Source organism: Loxodonta africana, chromosome 23 (genome assembly GCF_030014295.1).
Source record: "Loxodonta africana isolate mLoxAfr1 chromosome 23, mLoxAfr1.hap2, whole genome shotgun sequence".
Taxonomy (NCBI): Eukaryota; Metazoa; Chordata; class Mammalia; order Proboscidea; family Elephantidae; genus Loxodonta; species Loxodonta africana.
In genome coordinates, this window is record NC_087364.1 from 39,976,236 (window position 1) to 39,996,834 (window position 20,599).

At 34.6% G+C, this 20,599-nt stretch overlaps 1 protein-coding gene across 1 annotated transcript in view; it reads right to left on the bottom strand.

Annotated features, from left to right (window-relative positions):
- Positions 1-1,855: 1,855 nt before the first annotated feature.
- Positions 1,856-20,599, bottom strand: part of SI (sucrase-isomaltase) — a 101,183-nt gene continuing 82,439 nt past the window's right edge. The window contains exons 38-47 of the mRNA XM_023555539.2: positions 19,892-19,926; positions 19,688-19,804; positions 15,864-16,012; positions 14,265-14,349; positions 14,122-14,178; positions 13,401-13,525; positions 9,564-9,652; positions 4,768-4,817; positions 4,380-4,547; positions 1,856-2,331 (exon numbers count right to left, since the gene is read on the bottom strand). Coding sequence (XP_023411307.2) covers positions 2,263-2,331; positions 4,380-4,547; positions 4,768-4,817; positions 9,564-9,652; positions 13,401-13,525; positions 14,122-14,178; positions 14,265-14,349; positions 15,864-16,012; positions 19,688-19,804; positions 19,892-19,926 — 944 coding nt within the window. The 3' untranslated portion in view covers positions 1,856-2,262. The remainder of the gene's footprint in view (positions 2,332-4,379; positions 4,548-4,767; positions 4,818-9,563; positions 9,653-13,400; positions 13,526-14,121; positions 14,179-14,264; positions 14,350-15,863; positions 16,013-19,687; positions 19,805-19,891; positions 19,927-20,599) is intronic.

Sequence of the window (20,599 nt, forward strand, 5' to 3'; positions counted from 1 at the left end):
AGAGATTCTCCTTGCTACCTTGATGAAGTAAGTTGCCCACGTGGCAAGGAACTCCTTTAGGAGCTGATGACTGCCTCTCAGATGTAAGAGTGGCCTCCAGCCAACAACAAGCTGGACCCTCAATCATACAGATGCAAGAAATTAAATTCTGCCAACCACCTAATGAGTCTGGAATAGAATTCCTCTGCAGCCCATTTTCCAGATGAGAACACAGCCTGGCCAACACCTTGATTGTAGCCTGTGAGACCCTAAGCAGGAGACTCAGCTAAGCTATGGTTGGACTCCTGACCCATGGAAACTGTGAGATAATAAATCCTTGTTGTTTTAATCTGCTAAATTTGTGGTAATTCATAATGCAGCAACAGAAAACTAATATAGGAGGGAAGGTGTTTTCATAACTTGTAGGTCCCAAGGTAAGGCAGTCAGTCATTCCTTGCCCAGACAAGAGAAAGTTAGTATGCTTGTTAGAGGTATTATCTGGTGAAATAGTAGTGGTACAGATTGTAAGCATGTCTGCTCAGGTTGTTTGGGAAATACAAGTACAGATAATTCATTTTTATATGCATGGATAACTAAACACACATAACATCATTTCTTCTTAAGACTTATACCTAAAAGCCACTCACACTGTTACATATGAAAGATGACATGGAAAACTAAATTCAATTGATGTATTAATGACCACACTGCACCAGTTAGCCTTATATTTAAGGGTAACATGTTTTAACTGGAGCCCTGGTGGAACACTGATTACGAGTTCGACTGCTAACCAAAAGGTCAGCAGTTTGATTCCACCAGCCACTCCTTGGAAACCCTACGAGGCAGTTCTATTCTGTCCTATAGGGGCGCTATGAGTTGGAATCTACTCAACGGGAATGAGTTAATTAGTTAGTATGCTTTAACTAACTTAGAGGTCAGACTGGGGACCAAAATTTCTTTTTAGGAAAGTACTTAGGCCCTGTAAAAGGTAATGTCATTACTAGCCCTACCAGGGCAGGTTAGTTCCACTTCTTTACTACCTTAGGCAATTATGCCTGTTACTCAAAAGATATCAGAAAGACATATCTAGTCAAAAAAATATTGGTGTTCTGTGAAATTGATTATTCTCAAGAGAACACCATCACGGTCTACTCTTAGATCTAAACCAACTTCCAGCTGACAACAGTTAATGGTTGTTGTTATTATTTTTTTTTCTTTCTCAGAAAGAAGTATTGAATATCCTTGTATACACCTCTTGTTGCGCCCGTATGAAAGCATCTCAAGGGTGGAACTCCAGGTCAAAGGGAATATGCAGACTTAATTTCACTGAAAACTATGTGATTGCCTTCCAATATTGACTACTTATTTCAAAAACCAATTTATTTATTAATCCCATCCACACTGCTTTGGGTTCTGCATTTAGTTTTTAAATTTATGCTAATTTTGCTAATTCACCTCAATGGCTATAAAATTTCTTGGCAGTAAATTAAATAATAAGTATTATTATTTTCCCTGGTCCTTGTGAGTTATATATTGTCTTAAATATTTCGTTTAACAACAAGCCAATATAATGATTTCTAGAAAAAAATATGTTAATTCATAGATAATTAGCTGATTAAATATATTAAAAACAACCTAAATGTAAACAAAACAAACAAACAACAACAAAAGACCAGTAAAAACTAGCCTAGGTCACAATTTTGAGAGTCCTCCTGAATGAATGATCCAGGATAATTTATTCAACTTACTAAATAGAACAGACCAAAATGTTTTTTCTCCTGTATATAAAACTAAGCCTATTAAAAGAAATCTGGATCTCCTTTAGAAAAATAAAAAGATCATGTACTTTTTATATACTTAAATACATTTTATTTTCTGTTTCTCATCTGAATTTACATACTCAGGAATAATTAAATCTGGTGACAACTGCTATTATATAACTTTAATCAACATTGAAGAAAATATTGTACACAATTTATAATACCACAAAAATTTCACTTACTTTTTTTAAGATCACCTTTTTATTTTAATTATATCTTAGTTACTCACATATGTATATTAATAACCAGTTTATATTCATGGCTGATACTTTATAAGGGGAACTAAACTGTTAAAAACTGTTATAAAAAACTTGAATACAGACCACATTAATATAAAAAATTAGTATTCACATCATTTTACATTTGTTATAATATTTAGATAAAGGTAAAATTTTAAGTGCTGTGAAACTTGAGTCCAGATGTGAATTAATTTCCCTTTGAGAGCTGGTGTTGATGGTGATCTTCATGACCAGTAGATTTCTATTGGTTGATCCAGAATAACATTATTTGTTTTCAGATCAATAACTAATATCTAAAAAATAAATAAATAAATAAATAATTTAATTGTTTAATCAGAATCACATTCCTTTTAATGAAGATTATCTCCATAAACAACTTTTTTTTTAAATAAATCTTGTTTATCTTATTCATGTAGATGAATTTTTATTTCTGGAAGTTCACAACCATTTGAGTAATAATCTCATTCAACCCACCCATTTCACAGATGATGTCTATAAATCCCAGTTAGAGTGGCTTGTCAAAAGACAGTGAAAACTGAGACTATTCACCAACTGTTTTTGTTTCTATTACTTTACTCTTTCCACATGACTTCTTGAAATATGGAGTTTAAAACAGAAGAGTTAAATGACTTACTTAATATCCATTAACTAGGTTTGAAACTGATCTGTCCTATACCAATACCTAAGCTAGTTCCTTTATATCAAGACTGAAAAGCAGCATAGCTCTTAACAACTTCTACAAAGACCAACTAGGTACGATTGTGTTGTAAGAAAGTTTCAAAATTCTTATGGCTAGAGCAATTAAGTCTGTCTTTGTCTGGAAGCTCAGCTGAAACCTGTCTGCCATGGGTGACCCTGCCAGTGTCTGAATACTGGTGGCATAGCTTCCAATATCACAGCAACACACAAGTCTCCACAGTACAACAAATTGACAGACAAACGTGTTTGATAAAAAGAGAAAATATTTTTAAGTAGTATGATTTTATGGCAAGTATTTGGTCAAAATTAACTTGAGATAATACTCAACAGGTTAAAGTATTTTTGACATTCAGATGATTTTATTTACTTTATTTTCAGAGTAAAAGTCGAAAGTTTTTAAAAATTTCATTAAACACTGTAACAGTGAGACAAAACCGTGTTCTAATTTGGTTGATAATCATTGGCTATTTATACTTAAATTAATTTCCCTTTTCCAGGGCTCCATTTCCAGGGCTTTCACATAAAACCACTGGACTAAATCAGTGATTCCCTTACTGTAGAATTTTATAAACCAGTAAAATTTTAAAAAGGAAAAAAGTGAGTGTGAGGCACTAGGTCATCAACTTTCATTTTACCGAGGAAGGACATAACAAATACTACACTAGTTTCCCAATCTTGTCAAAATTTCAAAAAATAGGAGTTATTTTAATGCTAAAATATTAAGAAAGACAGGATTTCATATGAAAGGGTAATTACCATTTGCCTACAGAATAGCAGTAACAGTAGAACAAGTGTTAAGTTTTAAGTGAAGGAAATGGCCTCTATGGCTCTCCCAACTCTAACATCCAATAAAATCTATGAGAACTTAAAATCGTGTCCAAGATACACTTTCCCCCCCTAAACTGGCTATTTTGCAAATGTTAAAGTTTTCATCTAACATGATTGCCTGTTTAACAGTTGTTTTTATCCAACCTTAAACATAAATGTGTACATGCAAACTCAAAGACAGTTTGAGCAATGCAGATAAAGTCTTAAACTTGGATCAAAGACTTGTAGCAGCTGTTTTCTAGAAGATATGCTGTTTGAAATTCACCTTTATAAGACCTAGATTCACAGACTTGAGACCTGAGAGGAGCTTAAGGGATTGATTACTTGAATGTTTGTATTTAATTGGAGAGAAAAAGGAGGACTAAATTCTATTTAAGTAAAAAGCTAACTACGGGCAGCAATTGACTTTACCACAAGAATTGAGGCTCCTTGTTAGTGTTCTATATTTGTATACTACATGGGCAGTTTTATTAATTTTGCAAGGACTTTCAAATATACTTTATTGAAGACATAATAAATGTTTAAATGTGAACATTTAAGTTTTGAAAAAAATGATTTCTGAGGCACTTTCCATATTGGTATAACAGTTATCATAGAAGTTGAATATAAGTTTTAATTTTGTCAAGATAATTATAAAATAGATGTCATCAGGTTGATTTTTATGAGTTTATTAAAGACAGAAAGTTAATGAAAATAAATAAAAGAAAGATCTTAGTTAACCCATAATTATGTTTCTTCAGGGCTGAAAAATATAAGAAATTTATTTAAATTTTTTAAATAGTTGAATTTAACAAAATATTTTTATGTCACTTACCTCCTTGTCTACCTCTTGGGTAAATGTAAGTAACTCTTTATTTCCATTATATACGAGATTAACTTCATTGACAGGAGTGTTTCCTTTTCCCCATACATTGATTAATCCAAGCCTCATTTCATTTGTATTCACATAACCATCTTTCAGTATAGTGCTTGTCAAACTGGTCTATGAAGAAAAAGAAAAACAGATAATGTGTATTTTTCTTTTGCAAAAATAACTGAATCTTTTTAAAAAATAGACTGGCAAAAAACAAAAAGGTATTTAATAGTATAGCAAATTACTTATTATATATTTGAAATGACGTATTTTATACAATAAGCATGCAATAAAACTTCAAATATTATTTTACATAATTATACCTAAATGATCCCACATGAATACATACCTTATTAAAATTAAATTGTACCATGAAATACAGTTCTCTTTCATAGGTATCTGTAGAGGAAAAAAAGGCAGTATATTTTTATTTCCAAATAACAATAGTAAATGCAAGTGTATTTTGCTCCTTTTTCCCAGTATAAATGATATCAAATACCATAAACATATAACTAATATTTCCCTGAGAGTATTTGACTTGTTCAAACAGTACAAGTAGCACTGAAATAGTAAGGATGAGTCACCTGAGAGGGTCCTAGAAGGATGGGGTATGCTGGTGTGCGTGTGCGTGTGTGTGTGTGTTGGGGGGGTAACTCTGAAGCAGTGACATGTTTAAAATCACCTTAAATGCAGCTCTGAGAAGATGAGAAGACGTGAAAGAATAAACAGAATTTTCTGGTAATAGTGTTTTTTTAGTGGTAGATACTTCCTTGCTACCTTAATAACTGACAATAAAATGACATGTATAAAGGAAAAGGAACATCAGAGCAACTTACACTTGTGTCCCTTGAAAAAATATTAAATTTTAGAGATTGTTACAAGTCAATAGAAATCAAACTGATAAAAGACAGGGTTTACATCCATTCCTTTCCCTAAAATATGTTGTTGTTAGGTGCTATGGAGTCCATTTCGATTCATAGTGACCCCATGTGGCAGAGTAAAACCGCCCCATAGGGTTTTCTAGGCTGTAATCTTTACAGGAGCAGATTGCCAGGTCTTTCTCTTATGGAGCCACTGGTTAGCAGCCGAGCACTTAAGCATTGCCACACCAGGGCTCCTTACTTAAAATATAATCTTGCCATATTTAAAATCACTTTTAACAAAAAAACTTACAACTAAAACTCACTGAGTGCCTTACTCATTTTATCCTATTCTAGGTACTTCACCACAGCTACTCTAAGAGTTATGTATTACTATTATCCCCCCTGCCCAGGTTTCCCTGACTTCTTAGATTTTTTCCACATGTAAAAGCAAACAAGAACTCATCAAACAGGAAGAGAAAGGTGGAGTTAAATTAAATGATTGAAACAAGTATTGGAATACCATTGAAAGAGGCAGTAACTATTTTGATTCCCTTCTCCACTTATACATATCAGCATTATACTAGTTAAGTCATTGAGAAATTACTTAATTTGCAATTAATTTTATCTATCCTAAGATCGGAAACCCTGGTGGCATAGTGGCTAAGAGCTACAGCTGCTAATCAAAAGGCTGGCAATTCAAATTCATCAGGCCCCCCTTTGGAAACACTATGTGGCAGCTCTACTCTGTCCTAAAGGGTCACTATGAGTTGGAATCAACTGGGCTAATGGGTATATTAAGATTAAATGAGATTCTGCCTGAAACTTTTTTCTCTATATGTACTAACGCACGCATGGCTTATTTAAGATGTGCCATGAGGCAAAATATGTTAGTCTTAATTTTTAAATATACATTTTAACGTAAGTTTTAAAAGTAATTTTAAAACAAGTATAGAACTCTGAAGTAAAAAACAAAAGTGACAGCCATTCGGAGAATCTGAGCAGTGTTTTTAGTTGTTTAAATGAGTAAGAATAAGATCAAATATGATTTTAGTCAAGGGCACTGATACATCTATTTTATTAAGTAAGAAAAGGAAACCCTTGTGGTGTAGCAGTTAAGTGCTATGGCTGCTAACCAAAGGGACGGCAATTCGAATCCGCCAGGCACTCCTCGGAAACTCTATGGGGCAGTTCTACTCTGTTCTATAGGGTCGCTATGAGTCGGAATCAACTCGACGGCACTGGGTTTGGTTTTGGTTTGGTTTAAGAAGGAAAAATGAATATTTAAAGTTTAGTAAGCTAAAATGGTCAAAATTAATGTACACAGGGTTTATCACAACTTTATTTTCCCTTCGATTCTTTTTGAGATAGAGAATTTATTAGCAAATAACAATATACCACAAAATGTGAATGTATTTATTTAAAAGGAGAAAATCATTTCAAATGGGTACTCATCAACTAGACTGAGGTCGTCACTGTGAGAAAATGGCTTTGGAGATTCTGATTTAATAAGTTTAGAGATTTTAAGCATTTGTTATCTATTGCTGGTTCTGACTACTCAGAAAATTTCAGTGGGTTATTTGAAACGTAATTGTTCAGAACATTTTTGTCTACCTGCATGAAGAGATGATAGAGAAATATCTGAATTTTCTTCAGTTCCCTTTCAGTGATTAAAAACAGTAACAGCAACAAAATTAAAAAATAAAAAATAAAAAACCTGCCATGGTAAGGGCCTTGCCAAGTTCTTTCATCTGCTTCTTAGTTTGATAGGAAGAAATGGAGAAAAAAAAGCCTAAATCTACTGATCTTTGACTCGCTAGCTGTTGGATTACAATAATTGAATTTGCTAAATTGTGAGATTCAAAGATACCCTGAGATATCTTTGAATGCAAATTATGCATACCTCAACTTTACACCCCAGGGAAACCGTAGGCAAATTCAAAGTACCTTTTGTTGCTAGTCCTCAGTGTGAAAGCAGGGCTGCAAACCTTGGTGTGGTCCCCCAGTTAATGTGTCAATGAAGGTCAGGGTTCTAAAACTTTACCATTCCAACTAATAGCAAATGATTCCTCCCTCTTCTAAATCACAAGGTTTTACAGAGTTTTGTTTGGTTTTTAGGGTCTTGTTTACTAGCATACAATTCTTATATCAACTTTCAGATATAACTTACTTACTAATACAATCTTTTCTTACGGTTGCAGAGCATTAACTATGATTTATCTGAGAAAGTGAAAGGTATGTCTTTGTTGTTAGTGAAAAATCTGTTACCTGTGTGCATCTTATTTAAATTGCAGTAGCATCCATGTGGTGCCCCATGAGAACTTCAACACCACATAGATGCTAGTTTTAATAAATAAGGTTTGTGTTAAAGAGAATGTTCCGAGCTTTCATCTAGTAAATTTGGGACTGTTGATATAGCAATCAGTACACCTGATCCTCTACCTGTGTTTACTGGTAAAATGGAGACATTTTACACAAAGGCAGATTCCCTCGAATCCAGTGCAATTTGATGAGCCCCAGAATCCACATTTTTAACAAACTATCTCTGTTGATTCTGATGCTGATGGTCAGCAGAGTACACACAGCTAGAAGATCAGCAATTCAAGTCTGGTCTTCAGGGGCAATCATGGAGGAGTAAACATAGATCCACATTTAAGGATGTCTTCTCATATAAAAAACTTTCTGAATTAAAAGATTGTAATAGACATAAACATAAATTTGTGTCTATTTCTGAACTATCTCTTTGTTTTAAAGGTATCTCTTATATATCACTCCCACGCGACTGTCAGTTTGTCATACTGTGAGGCCTCACGTGTTGTGGTGATGCCAGAGGCTATGCCACCAGTAAGAGCATTTGACTGTGTGGATCATAACAAATTTTGGATAGTTTCGAAGAACGGGAATTCCGGAACACTTAATTGTGCTCATGAGGAATCTGTACATAGATCAAGAGGCAGTTGTTCGGACAGAACAAGGGGATATTTCGGGGTTTAACGTCAGGAAAAGTGTGTGTCAGGGTTGTATCCTCTCCCCATACCTAATCAATCTGTATGCTGAGCAAATAATCCAAGAAGCTGGACAATAGGGAAGAACAGGGCATCAGGATTGGAGGAAGACTCATTAACAACCTGCTTACACAGATGATATGACCTTACTTGCTGAAAGGGAAAGACTTGAAGCACTTATGGGTGAAGATCAAAAACCACAGCCTTCAGTATGGATTACACCTCAATGTAAAGAAAACGAAAGTCCTCACAACTGGACCAAGAAGCCACATCATGATAAAGAGAGAAAACACTGAGATTGTCAAGGATTTCATTTTACTTGGGTCCAAAAGTAACACCCATGGAAGCAGCAGTCAAGGAATCAAATGACACATTGCATTGGGCAAATCTGCTGCAAAGGACCTCTTTAAAGTGTTGAAAAGCAAAGATGTCACCTTGAAGACCAAGGTGCGCCTGATCCAAGCCATGGTGTTTTCAATTGCTCATATGTATGGGAAAGCTAGATGATGAATAAGGAAGACCAAAGAAGAATTGATGACTTTTAATTGTGGTGTTGACAAAGAATATTGAGTGTACCATGGACTGCCAAAAGAAGAAATATATCTGTTGTGGAAGAAGTACAATCAGAATGCTCCTTAGAAGCAAGGATTGGGAGACTACGTCACACACACTTGGGACACGTTATTAGGAGGGATCAGTAGCTGGAGAAGTACATCATGCTCCGTAAAGAAGAAGGCCAGTGAAAAATAGGAAGATCATCAACAAGACGGATTGACACAGCGGCTGCAACAATGGGCTCAAGTATGACAACTATTGTGAGGATGGTGCAGGACCAGGCAGTGTTTTGTTCTGCTGTATGTATGGTCTCTACGAGTCAGAACCAACTCGATGGCACCTACCAACAACAATAACTTATACATCAAAATGTATACATGAAATATTTCTGTTAGGCTCATTTGACCTTACATGTATTGAGCATCTATTATGTGAACATCATAGTTAGATTACAAAGATGTTCAATATGTAGTCCCTGTGTACACAAATCTCTTAGTTATCCAGCCATTTTATTATAAGAATTATCTACATTTAGAATAAGAAGAAAGTCTTTCAAAGGTTTGCAACTATTTTTTTAAGTTGATTCAACTAATTATTAAATTTCCTAGCTTTGAATAATATCAATCGATTTTTATTCTGTTTCCAAAGTACAATAGTAACATAAAAGGAATGTTAGAGAATAAGCATGTCATCAATTACATTCATCTATTTAATGAAACGCTTACCTATAGTCTCTCCATCATCCCAAAACAGAGATCCTTGAGCAGTGTGATTATCATCCGCAGCAACAATGAGATTCATGTAATTTTGTCGACTGTAAGGAAGGATTATATAGTTTTATGCATGTTCATAGAATAGCATATGTCAAGGGATGATATGGCATCCATGTACATAACCAAAAACCCAAACCCAGTGCTGTCGAGTCGATGCCGACTCATAGCAACCCTATATACACATAACTGAAAAAAAAAAAAAAACCAACCCATTGCGGTCGAGCAGACTCTGACTCATAGCGACCCTACAGAATGGAGCAGAACTTCCCCATAGAGTTTCCAAGGAGCACCTAGTGGATTTGAACTGCAGACTTCTTGGTTAGCCGTCATAGCATTTAACCACTAGGCCACCAGGGTTTCCCATATATGTATTTAAAAAAAAAAAAATCACAGCTAAGAATACTAATGAAAGAGAATGCAAGCTGTTTTAGACAAAGGTAAATAAAGGACTTCCCTTTATGAATGAGTTAATGGGAATGATATAAATCATAAAAACAAACAAACAAAAAGAAGAAACCACTGCCGTGAAGTCAATTCCGACTCAGAGCGACCCTGTATAAAGCACAAAATCCTTCATATTTAATAGAAGATATTGTACATGTCTTTTGATCTCAAGAGTTCACCTACTGTTACAAATCAAAAGTGACCATATTTATAAAAATTAAAACCATTTTAAGTCTGTGGATATTCTTATTTATTCTTCTCTCTGGTGATACTCTCCTTGACCATTAAGCAAAAAACTATTTTAATAGCAAATTTTGTATCTCTTATAACTTAAGCCTTTCTCACATTCCCCTACATAAACTAACCACTGAATTATAATTTTGATTGTTAATGAGAATGCATAGAGTAGCCAACAAATTTTAAGTCCTATCCTAGGAATGGACAATGCCTTCCAACCTTGTGCCTACAGAGGCCCATCCTTGAACAAAAGCACCTGCTTTCATGCTTATTGTACAGTAATTTGTGGAGAACAACTTGGTTTGACAGACATATTGCTAAGGAAGGGTTTTTCAAACTATGTTTAGCTGTATGCCTTTTCCAATCACAAACACTGAAGAATGTACTCTCATAGAAGCCGTCTAAGACATTGAGAATAATTATAAAGTTTAAACCTCCACAGAAATTTGGTAATTTCCAGATGGAAGATGTTCACATATATTAACATATACATGTGTATATATGTATACACATACATGTAGTATATATATGTATGTATGTGTGTGTGTGTATATATATATATATATATATATACACACACATATATATATATGGAGCCCTGGTGGTGCAGTAGTTAAGAGCTCAGCTGCTAACCAAAAGGTTGGCAGTTGGAATCCACCAGCTACTTCTTAGAAACCCTTTGGGACAGTTCTACTCTGTCCTGTAGGGTTGCTATGAGTTGAAATCAACTCTACAGCAACAGGTTTATATACACACACGCACACATATAATATATAACATATATAAGAAAAAACCCCAGTGTGTGTGTGTATGTATGTGTGTGTGTGTGTGTATATATATATATATACACATATATATATACGTATATATATATACTATAAACAAAAAAAAAAAACCAAACTCAGTGCCACGGAGTCGATTCCGACTCATAGCGACCCTATAGGACGGAGTAAAACTGCCCCGTCGAGTTTCCAAGGCGCACCTGGCAGATTGGAACTGCCGACCCTTTGGTTAGCAGCCATAGCACTTAACCCCTACGCCACCAGGGTTTCCATATATGCTATATATGTGTACATATGGAAACCCCGGTGGCCTAGTGGTTAAGGGCTACGGCTGCTAACCATAAGGTCAGCAGTTTGAATCAGCCAGGCGCTCCTTGGAAACTCTATGGGGCAGTTCTACTCTGTCCTATAGGGTCGCTATGAGTCGGAATCGACTCGACAGCATTGGTTTTTTTTTTGGTTTTATGTATGTATACATTTCAGTTCACAGCCACTGTGACAAAAGACGCATACTAGCAACATCAAAAACGTGGTTTTGCCCAAGATTCTACAATATACATTAATACTTGAAATAATAAAGAATTTCAAACCTTACATTTTACCCTGTTCTTACTCCCAAACCCCATATCTTATATTACTGTCTCCCACACATACACACATAGAATGCCCTTTCTCCTCCTCTCTCATAAATATAGTAAATATTTCTCAAGGCACAACCTTGACTAGTCTCCTCTATGAAGCCCTCACTACCAGGTAGGATAATTTTTTTTTTCCTCTTTAATTGACATCAGGGTAGAGTATCATTATAAATGGAGCTTGGTGTTTCCAGGAGATGGCAATAGTCTATTCATGTCAACTGGAGCTGTCAACATGTAGAATTTCAGGAGAGTGAATAAGGCATGAGAAAAGAAGAGGAACAAAGACTGAGTCCTCTAGAATCTGAACATCTAAGCCAGGTATTTAGGCACTACAGAGATTCTATGACTGGCGTAAGAGACTCACTCTTACGCCGAGTACAGGAGACCGAGTGGACCCATGGTTCCCGGTACAAGAGACATATTGCTGAGTGAGAGGGACAGAGTGGCCTTTGACAAAGAAAAGAAGGTTCTGGCCAGAATACCAGTTATGAATAGGGATGGATAGAAAATTTGGGTCAACCTTTATCCTATTAGAAGGCAAGGCTGCCAAGAAACAGGTCTGGTTTCAGCATGGACTGTAGGGAGCTTAGCAGTTCGACAAGGTAGTAATCTTGTCAGTGGTTATCTACATGTTTATGGGTCATTGTTGTTGTTAGCTACCATCTGGTGGATTCTGATCCATGGTGACTCCAAGTGTAAAGAGTAGAACCGCTCCATAGGATTTTTAAGTCTGCGACCTTTCAGAAGCAGATAGCCAGGCCTATCTCCCAAGGTGCTTCTGAGAGGGTTCAAACTGCAACCTTTCAGCCAGTAGTAGAGCACTTAATTTTTTTTGTCACCCAGGGACTCCTTCCATGGACCATAGAGAGTCTGAAAATATCTCATGGGATGGACCGAGGAAAGCAGAGAAAGGGGAACAGACGGAAAGGAAGGTCTTCTACAATATTAGCTTATAGTTTTTAAAAAAGGTTTATAAGGACAAAAATAATATTTTCACGGAGTAAATAAAAATTCCTTTCACCATGTAAGAGGTGGAAAAAATGGTGAGGCCTTAGCTGAGGCCATCATTCAAAATAAAAGACATTCATTTGTCATATACAGAGGACACAAAGTTTCCATTTGTATATTCGTTCTGAGACTCTTTCCTATTTTAGAGAGGGTAACTTCTAGGATGAAAATTTTCCATAAGTCTCCGGCATCTCTGCACGTCTTACAAGCAGAGGCACTGGTAGTTTTTCTTCTGAACTATCTTTTCAAAGATATTTAAAGGTAAACATCATTGATGGACAGCTAAATAGATGGCAGGGTTTTTTTTTTTTTTTTTTTTTCACTGTCCGGTATAATAAAGTCTTACATCAAAGCAAAGAGGATTGATAGGTTTGCCTGAAGTCCATTATAAAAGATTTGGGGTTCTGCAGTTGTGACCCCAATCCACTGCATGTACAGCGTTCATACAGGCCATTCTGTGTCATGCCCATGGAACTCGCTGACAAGGAAAACTGAAGCAAGCATGTTTCTTTCTGTGCCATGAGTAGTAAGGTCCTTTGCCTCTGACCCAGCATCCATGACACTGTGGCATAGCTAAGCTGTTAGCTTGCAAGTAAAAGCTCAGGCCCTTCCCAGTTATTAACAATTCTACCATGATGTGTCTCCACGTTTAAACCTGAACTCTGTAATAGTTCACTTACCTGAAATATGTGTTTTGAGCAGGATCTTGGCATGGTAGAATGTAGCCACCACGAACATGCAGATTTATTTTATCAAAAGGAGCATCAAATACATGAAATTGTTCTCTCAAACCAATATCTTGGCCCTGGAAATGAGCGGGTTCAGAGGAGGAAGGAGAGCAGCAGGAAGTGGAATCATCAGCATTATTACTATACCCACTTTCTTGAGGGGGTATATTTGTAAAATCAAATAATTGTTTTCAATTTAAACAGTTAGTTAGGAAATCATGTTGTTTAAAGCATAGAATTGGTATTTGATTTTAAGATATCTTTAAAAGTAACTTAAAGCTACTTGTTTTTGTGGAGTTCACATGCAGAAAATTTGTAGATTTTGGAAAGGTCATAAAAAATAATCTCTGACTTGTCATGTACACTATTTTTAAAAGGACTGCATCCCTCTTAATGACCATTTTGCATCTCCAATAAAGAGCAATGACCTTTTTGTGTGTATGATATGCACTTCACAAGTTTATTTACTGAAATCAATGACTACATAACTGACAACAGCAGAATAAATTAGCTATGTTACTGTGTACTAATTTGGCTCAGCTTAATTAGCAAGAAATACCTTGATTTTTTTTTTAAAGTAAGGTAATCCAAATACATCATTAATGAAAGAGCTATGGTCAAATGGTTACCCATTTCTGTTTAATAAATTCCCCAGAATTTCCTAAATACTTACTGTATGAAAATCAAACCATCGGGCATTAGGGATATAGCCTTCTACAGTGTCAACATTCTGGAATTTAAAGATATAGTGATTAAGAAATATATGTAAAGAAAAGGAAAATATTTTTTGCAAAAAAATTATGTTTCAGTACTTACAGGTTCCAATACAGGAGTAACCATAAATGCTGGACCCCACAAGAACTGCTTGAATACATCCCAGGTTGGCTTTTCATCAAAGAACCTGGACAAAATAATTGCAAATAATTAAATTAAATCAAAGAAGTTTATCTTTTCTGAATACCATAATTTTTCAAATTGCATTTTGTAATATGGATTTTGGTGTAAAAAATAAAAAAATCAAATTAAAAAAGCAGGCAATTCTATCACTTGGAATTCAATGTGCAGTACTGTAATACATCATGAGTAAATCTAGACTATGATTAAGTTTCCTGACAAAATGCAGAGAATTATAATGGACCTGTAAGACAAACTGAATGAGAAAGCTCCTTGGAAGAGAGCTCACAGAAGTACAAGTATTAGTTTTGCCTAATATATGACAAACTAAGGTGCAAAATTATAAACTCCGTGAAAGAGAATCATGAGACAAATATGCGATAAGAATGTTGATTTGGTAACTTTAAAAAGAGTTTGCTTATCCTATTTAAGACTCACTAAACGGTGGATTTCATTGCCCTTATACATTTTTAGGAGTCTTGGTGGTGCAGTCGTTAAGAGCCCAGCTGCTAACCAAAAGGTCAACAGTTCAAATCCACCAGCATCTCCTTGGAAATGCTATGGGGGCAGTTCTAATCAGTCCAATAGGGTCACTATGAGTTGAAATTGACTTGATGGCACATAACAACAACAACATACATTTTTCAAAAACCCATACATTTTTACACATGCTAATAAATTTCTGGATTTGAAGCAAAAATGTTTGGAAAAATAAAATCTGGTTTTTATTTGAGAATGCTGTTGTTAGCTGCCATTGAGTTGGTTCTAACTCATGGTGATGTTGCCTCATTCAATTAACTTGGTAATCTAGGGTACACAAGAAGCTAAGTATACTATAATTATTTTATTAAGGATTATTTGTGATTTTTTTAATTTGATTTTTTTGTTTGTTTTGGTAACATCCACAGAAAGAATGTGCTTGTATATGCGTTAAAGATAACCCAGGCAAAAAATTTTTCCAACAATGCTCTATTGAATAGAATTTTCAATATTTGGTTATAAATGGGCTTGAACTTTATGAAGTGAATCTAAAACAAATTTCTAAGGAGAATGTGGGACTGCTCTAGGGTATCCTATTAGCTTACCTCCAAGAAGAGGTAGGATGGCCCTCTTCAGTTAGTCATCTGTCTATGGTGGATTTACTTAATTGTCATAAACCTCAATGAATTTGATTACAATATAGGGATCATATTACTTATCTCTAAGGATTTTTGAAATGATTTAATGTAATAATATATGCAATGCATCTAGAACAATACCTGATACACTGTAGTTGTTCTTATATAAGAATTATTGCTTCTCAAAAACTAATGTATTTCATTCTATAATAATATATATTCATTAGTTTGCTTAGTGATAGAGATACATATGTAAAAGTTTCATTAACTCAAAATACATGCTAAAATAATAATAAATTCCCAATATAAAATGTTTTATGTACTGCAGTATAAGAGATTATTGAGCAAATTAAGTGAAAAGTATCTTTTTGTGGTAGGAAGAAAAAAAAAAGTTTGCACTTACTCATGCAAAAGGGGTCTAATAACAGTGCCACCATGAGCATGAATTTCATGCATCTGTGTATAGAAAAATGGCAATAAACTGTATCTAATATTTAGAATTGCCCTTGACATTTCAGAAAAAGTTGAATTCCAGGAAGCAGGATCTTGCCTCTGAAATACAGCAAAATAAAAAATGCATTAATAATCATGAGCTCTTGTCTATTTCATTTTAAATCCTAATATTCAAGTACATATTTGGAGAATAAAGTATAAAAAAATAATATTGCACTGCTATGTGCTGTGTAATTTCTTCCCAAAATGAACATGCTATAATATTTCTCTCTGTACCGTATGAGACAGAGAAAGAAAGAGTGGGAGAGAGAGTACACATAATGGTAATCTTTTAATAAGCAAAATGTAAAAATGATTTCATGAATTTGTGTATTTCCTATAAGCCCAGAGCTTCATAAAATTTAGGTGAAATACATGAAAAGCAGTTTATTTTTAAATAAATGACATAAATATACTTTCAAATATAGTGATAGAGGTGGGGTGAGAAATCTATCATTGTTAGGTGCTGATAAGTTGGTTCCAACTCACGGCAAACCTACCGCACACAACAGAATGAAACACTGCCCTGTCCTGCACCATCCTCACAGTCATTGCTATGCTTAAGCCTATCATTACAGTCAATGTATCTGTCCATTCCATGCAGGATCTTCCTCTCTTTCGCTGATCCTCTACCAAGCATGATGTCCTTCTCCAGGGACTGAACCCCCTGATAACATGTTCAAAGTACGTGAGACGAAGTCTCACCATCCTTACTTCTAAGGAGCACTCTGGCTGTACTTCTTCCAAGACAGATTTGTTCATTCTTCTGGCAGTTAATGGTATATTCGATATTCTTTGCCAACACCATAAATCAAAGGCATCAATTCTTTTTGTTTTTCTTTATTCACTTTTCAGCTTTTGCATGCGTATGAGGCAATTGAAAATACCATGGCTTGGGTCAGGCCCACCTTAGTCCTCAAAGTGACATTTTTGCTTTTTATCACTTCAAAGAGGTCTTCTGCAGCAAATTTGTCCAGTGCAATGCATCATTAGATTTCTTGACTGCTGCTTCCATGGGCATCAATTGTGGATCCAGGCAAAATGAAATCCATGACAACTTCAATATTTTCTCCATTTATTATGATTTTGTTTATTGGTCTAGTCTAGTTGTGAGGGTTTTTGTTTTCTTTATGTTGAGCACAATCCATAGTGAAGGCTGTAGTCTTTGATCTTCATCAGTAAGTGCTTCAAGTCCTCTTCATTTTCAGCAAACAAGGTTGTCATCTGCATATCACATGTTGTTAATGATTCTTCTAATCCTGATGCTGCGTTCTTCTTCATACAGTCCAGCGTCTCAGACTATTTGCTCAGCGCACAGATTGAATAAGTATGGTGAAAGGATACAACCCTAACTCACACCTTTCCTAATTTTAAACCATGCAATATCCCCTTGTTCTGTTTGAATGCCTTATTCTATTACAATATTAGAGAATCTTAGAATAATAGAGAAATCTCTTAGAAGAATGAAATAATATGGCACACGAAAGTAGACAGAAATAACCAGAGACATGTAGAACCCATCGAGATAATCCTGCACATTATCTGTCTTCATGAGAAATGGATAGATTATAGAACTAAATAAATACCAGTATTAATAGTATAATAGTATTATTAGTAGTAGTATTAAAAGTATTGAGGAAAAATCACATAGAAGGACCTAACACTGGATTAAAGAAAAGAACATGCCCAAATTCACTCTGAAATACAAACTCCAGGTCAAAATGCTGAAATTCATAGTACAAAGATAAAAAGCCTGTAAAAAAAAATAATATTGTACAAATTACTTAAAAAATAATAGGCAAGGGCAGTAGTGATTATTTTGTATTTTCTTTTGTACTGGGGGAACAAACAAAGCTACCATAGTTCATAACTACAGAAGGCAATGCTTTCAGTGTTCTTTGTTGGCATAGAAATTACTGGTGCCTTTTGGAGGTGTGTCATATCTATGGAGACTCCAAGTTTTCTAGATTTCAGTAATAAGAAAGCTTGAAATGTCATTGATGACTGAATGTTATCACTGGTATAAGTACTGATCAAGCAGGAAAAATCTTGGAAGTAGAATAGGTCCAAAAACTAAGTTATAACTAATTCTATTGCTATTGCCTTCAACGTTAAGAAAAGTTAAAGACCATATTAGTTGCTTATTGACTCTATTAAAATAATTTCCATTTTAACATGTTGAAATACAGGCACTTGATTCTAAACCAGACATTCCAAAGTTCAATTTTCTTAATCCACAATTTTTTTTTTTCTTAATCCACATTTAAAGTAAATTGAAGTTTCTGTTCTGTGGATTTTATTTAGAAATATCTTCTCTGTTTTTCTCTACTCCTCTATTTCATCTTTCCTCAAAAACTCTAACCACCTTCTGGTCTTGGGGTCTTTCACTTGCCTCTCCTCACCTGGAATTCTCCTCCTTCATGTGTTTATATTGGTTGCTTCCTTTCACTGAAGTCTTTGCTCAAATGTCACTTCATGCAACAGGACGTTACTAATGACCCATCTAAAACAGAAGCCCCATTAATCTCTATTCCTTTACATTATTTTTTTTCCTTTATACACATTTCTTTGCACCTGACTTACTATACACATAATTAGCTACCATTCTCTATTTCCTCTAGAAAATCTGAATTATTAGGACAGAAAAAAAAAAAGGCTTTGTAAATAATAAATAGTAGACTCTCAATATATGTTTGTTCAATGAATACCTGTGTAGGCTTTTATTGATTTATGTCACAAAACCCCAAAATTATAGTCATCTAAATTGCATTTCTGACAGCAAGCTTTCCTGTTAAAATATTTCTTTTATATCTCTGCTGTAATTTCTTCACAAAATGTCCAACATACAAATTCTTCCATAATTTGGTCACATATTGGTTTCCACCCTTGTATTTCAGAATTTTCTGAAACAAATCTTCCCTCCTTTTAGGCTTATTTCTCAGAATTGGCACAAAGCTTTCACAGCACATTATAAAGCTTCACTTTACCCATGGCAGAAAGGCTCCCTGCTTTCCACTACATCTACCTAAATGAAACCCATCCTTCAAAATCCTGCTCTGTCTTCCATCCTTACATGAAGTGCATTTTGATAAACTATCTTCCTCTGAACTTCTTCACTGAAAGTCAACATCACAAACTTTAACTCTTAGTTAGATATTGCCTCTAATTGCTTATATGTTTTCATGATTTCCACTGTGGTCTCCCTAGTCACAAAAAAAGTTTCTCCAGACAATTTAATAAAGCTTTTAAAGTGTGTAGTTGTTTCACCATGCAAAAATTAGTTCTTAAGACTCTCTTTGCCTTTTATTTGTTTCTGCATTTTCTCATCTCATTGATTTTAACACCTGTCTTTTGAATTTACTCATTTCATGCATTGATATATGTATTTAAAATTACTTTTCACTTCCAATTGTTTGGTTTGGAGCTCAGTTCTTGTTTGTTTTGCCCCAGTAGAGAAAACATTGCTGAAGCAGATCTATTTTTTTCCCCTGGGTACTCCAAAATTTTATAGAACAGCAATAAGTATGTCCTCTAACCAAGCCATCTACTTTAAATTATGAAGAATAGCCCAGGTCAGAAAATCCTCAAATTGATGAGCTGAGATGTCTCAGTAAATATAAAGACAAGGGGTTTAAAACACGCATCTAGAAGTCACTCAGGAAGGGTGCATGCTATCCAAAAACTTCTAAGGTTGGTGGGGGGAAATGACTGAAAGTAAATGTAGTAATTACATACTCTAGTATTTGCAATGTTGTGATTTCTTGCATATGGATAAAATGCTCCAAGTTGCATCCAGCGGGCACAGAGTTGATATTCGGAATTATTGAAGAAGCCACAGATATCAGCACCGGTCTAAAACATAGTTATATTTAATTAGTTTTAAATAGCTTTTTTCAAATATTTACAAAATATGAAGATAAAGGGAATAGAGCTACTTACATATGACATTCCAAAGAGACTAAATTCCATCATACCTAAAGTAAGTTAGGAAAAATAATCTAAGAAATTTGTCATTTCTTGTATTTCAACATTTTTTATTTCTATTTACAAAGATGCTTTATTTCTAATATTAATCTCTAACTCAATGAAATATTTTTGAGATTATTAATATACTTTTTCTTTCATTTCTTCTTATAACATTCATACTTTTTCACTGCATAGTGTTGACGATGCTATAAAAATAGGACACTATAAGCTTTCTTGACACTTGCAATATGACATATTTAGAGCACAAATCTGTTTTGAACACATTATAGTTTGAGAACAAAGTGGGGGTGCTTTTTCTGGTTTCATATTTTCAAAATAAAGAGGCTGTCTCTGCAGTTATATAACCATAGATCTCATCAGTTGGAACAAATCAAATTATTCTTATTAACTAAAATTCTTTGAGGAATGATCGCTTCAGTTAAATAGAACGCGGATAATTTCTCAGCTCTTCTTTTAAAGGAATATTTTTAAACACTGATTGTTTTTTTTTGAATCCATGTATCAATAATAAAGAATTTTTAAGACTAGGTATGGAAAAAAGTATCCATTTCACCTTTAAAAGCATAATGTCTTATTTCCTATTTGTTAAACCATTGTCAAAAGTCTATTTCAAAATTTGATTTGAATTGCTTCATTCGTTAGCTACGATCTGTGATTATT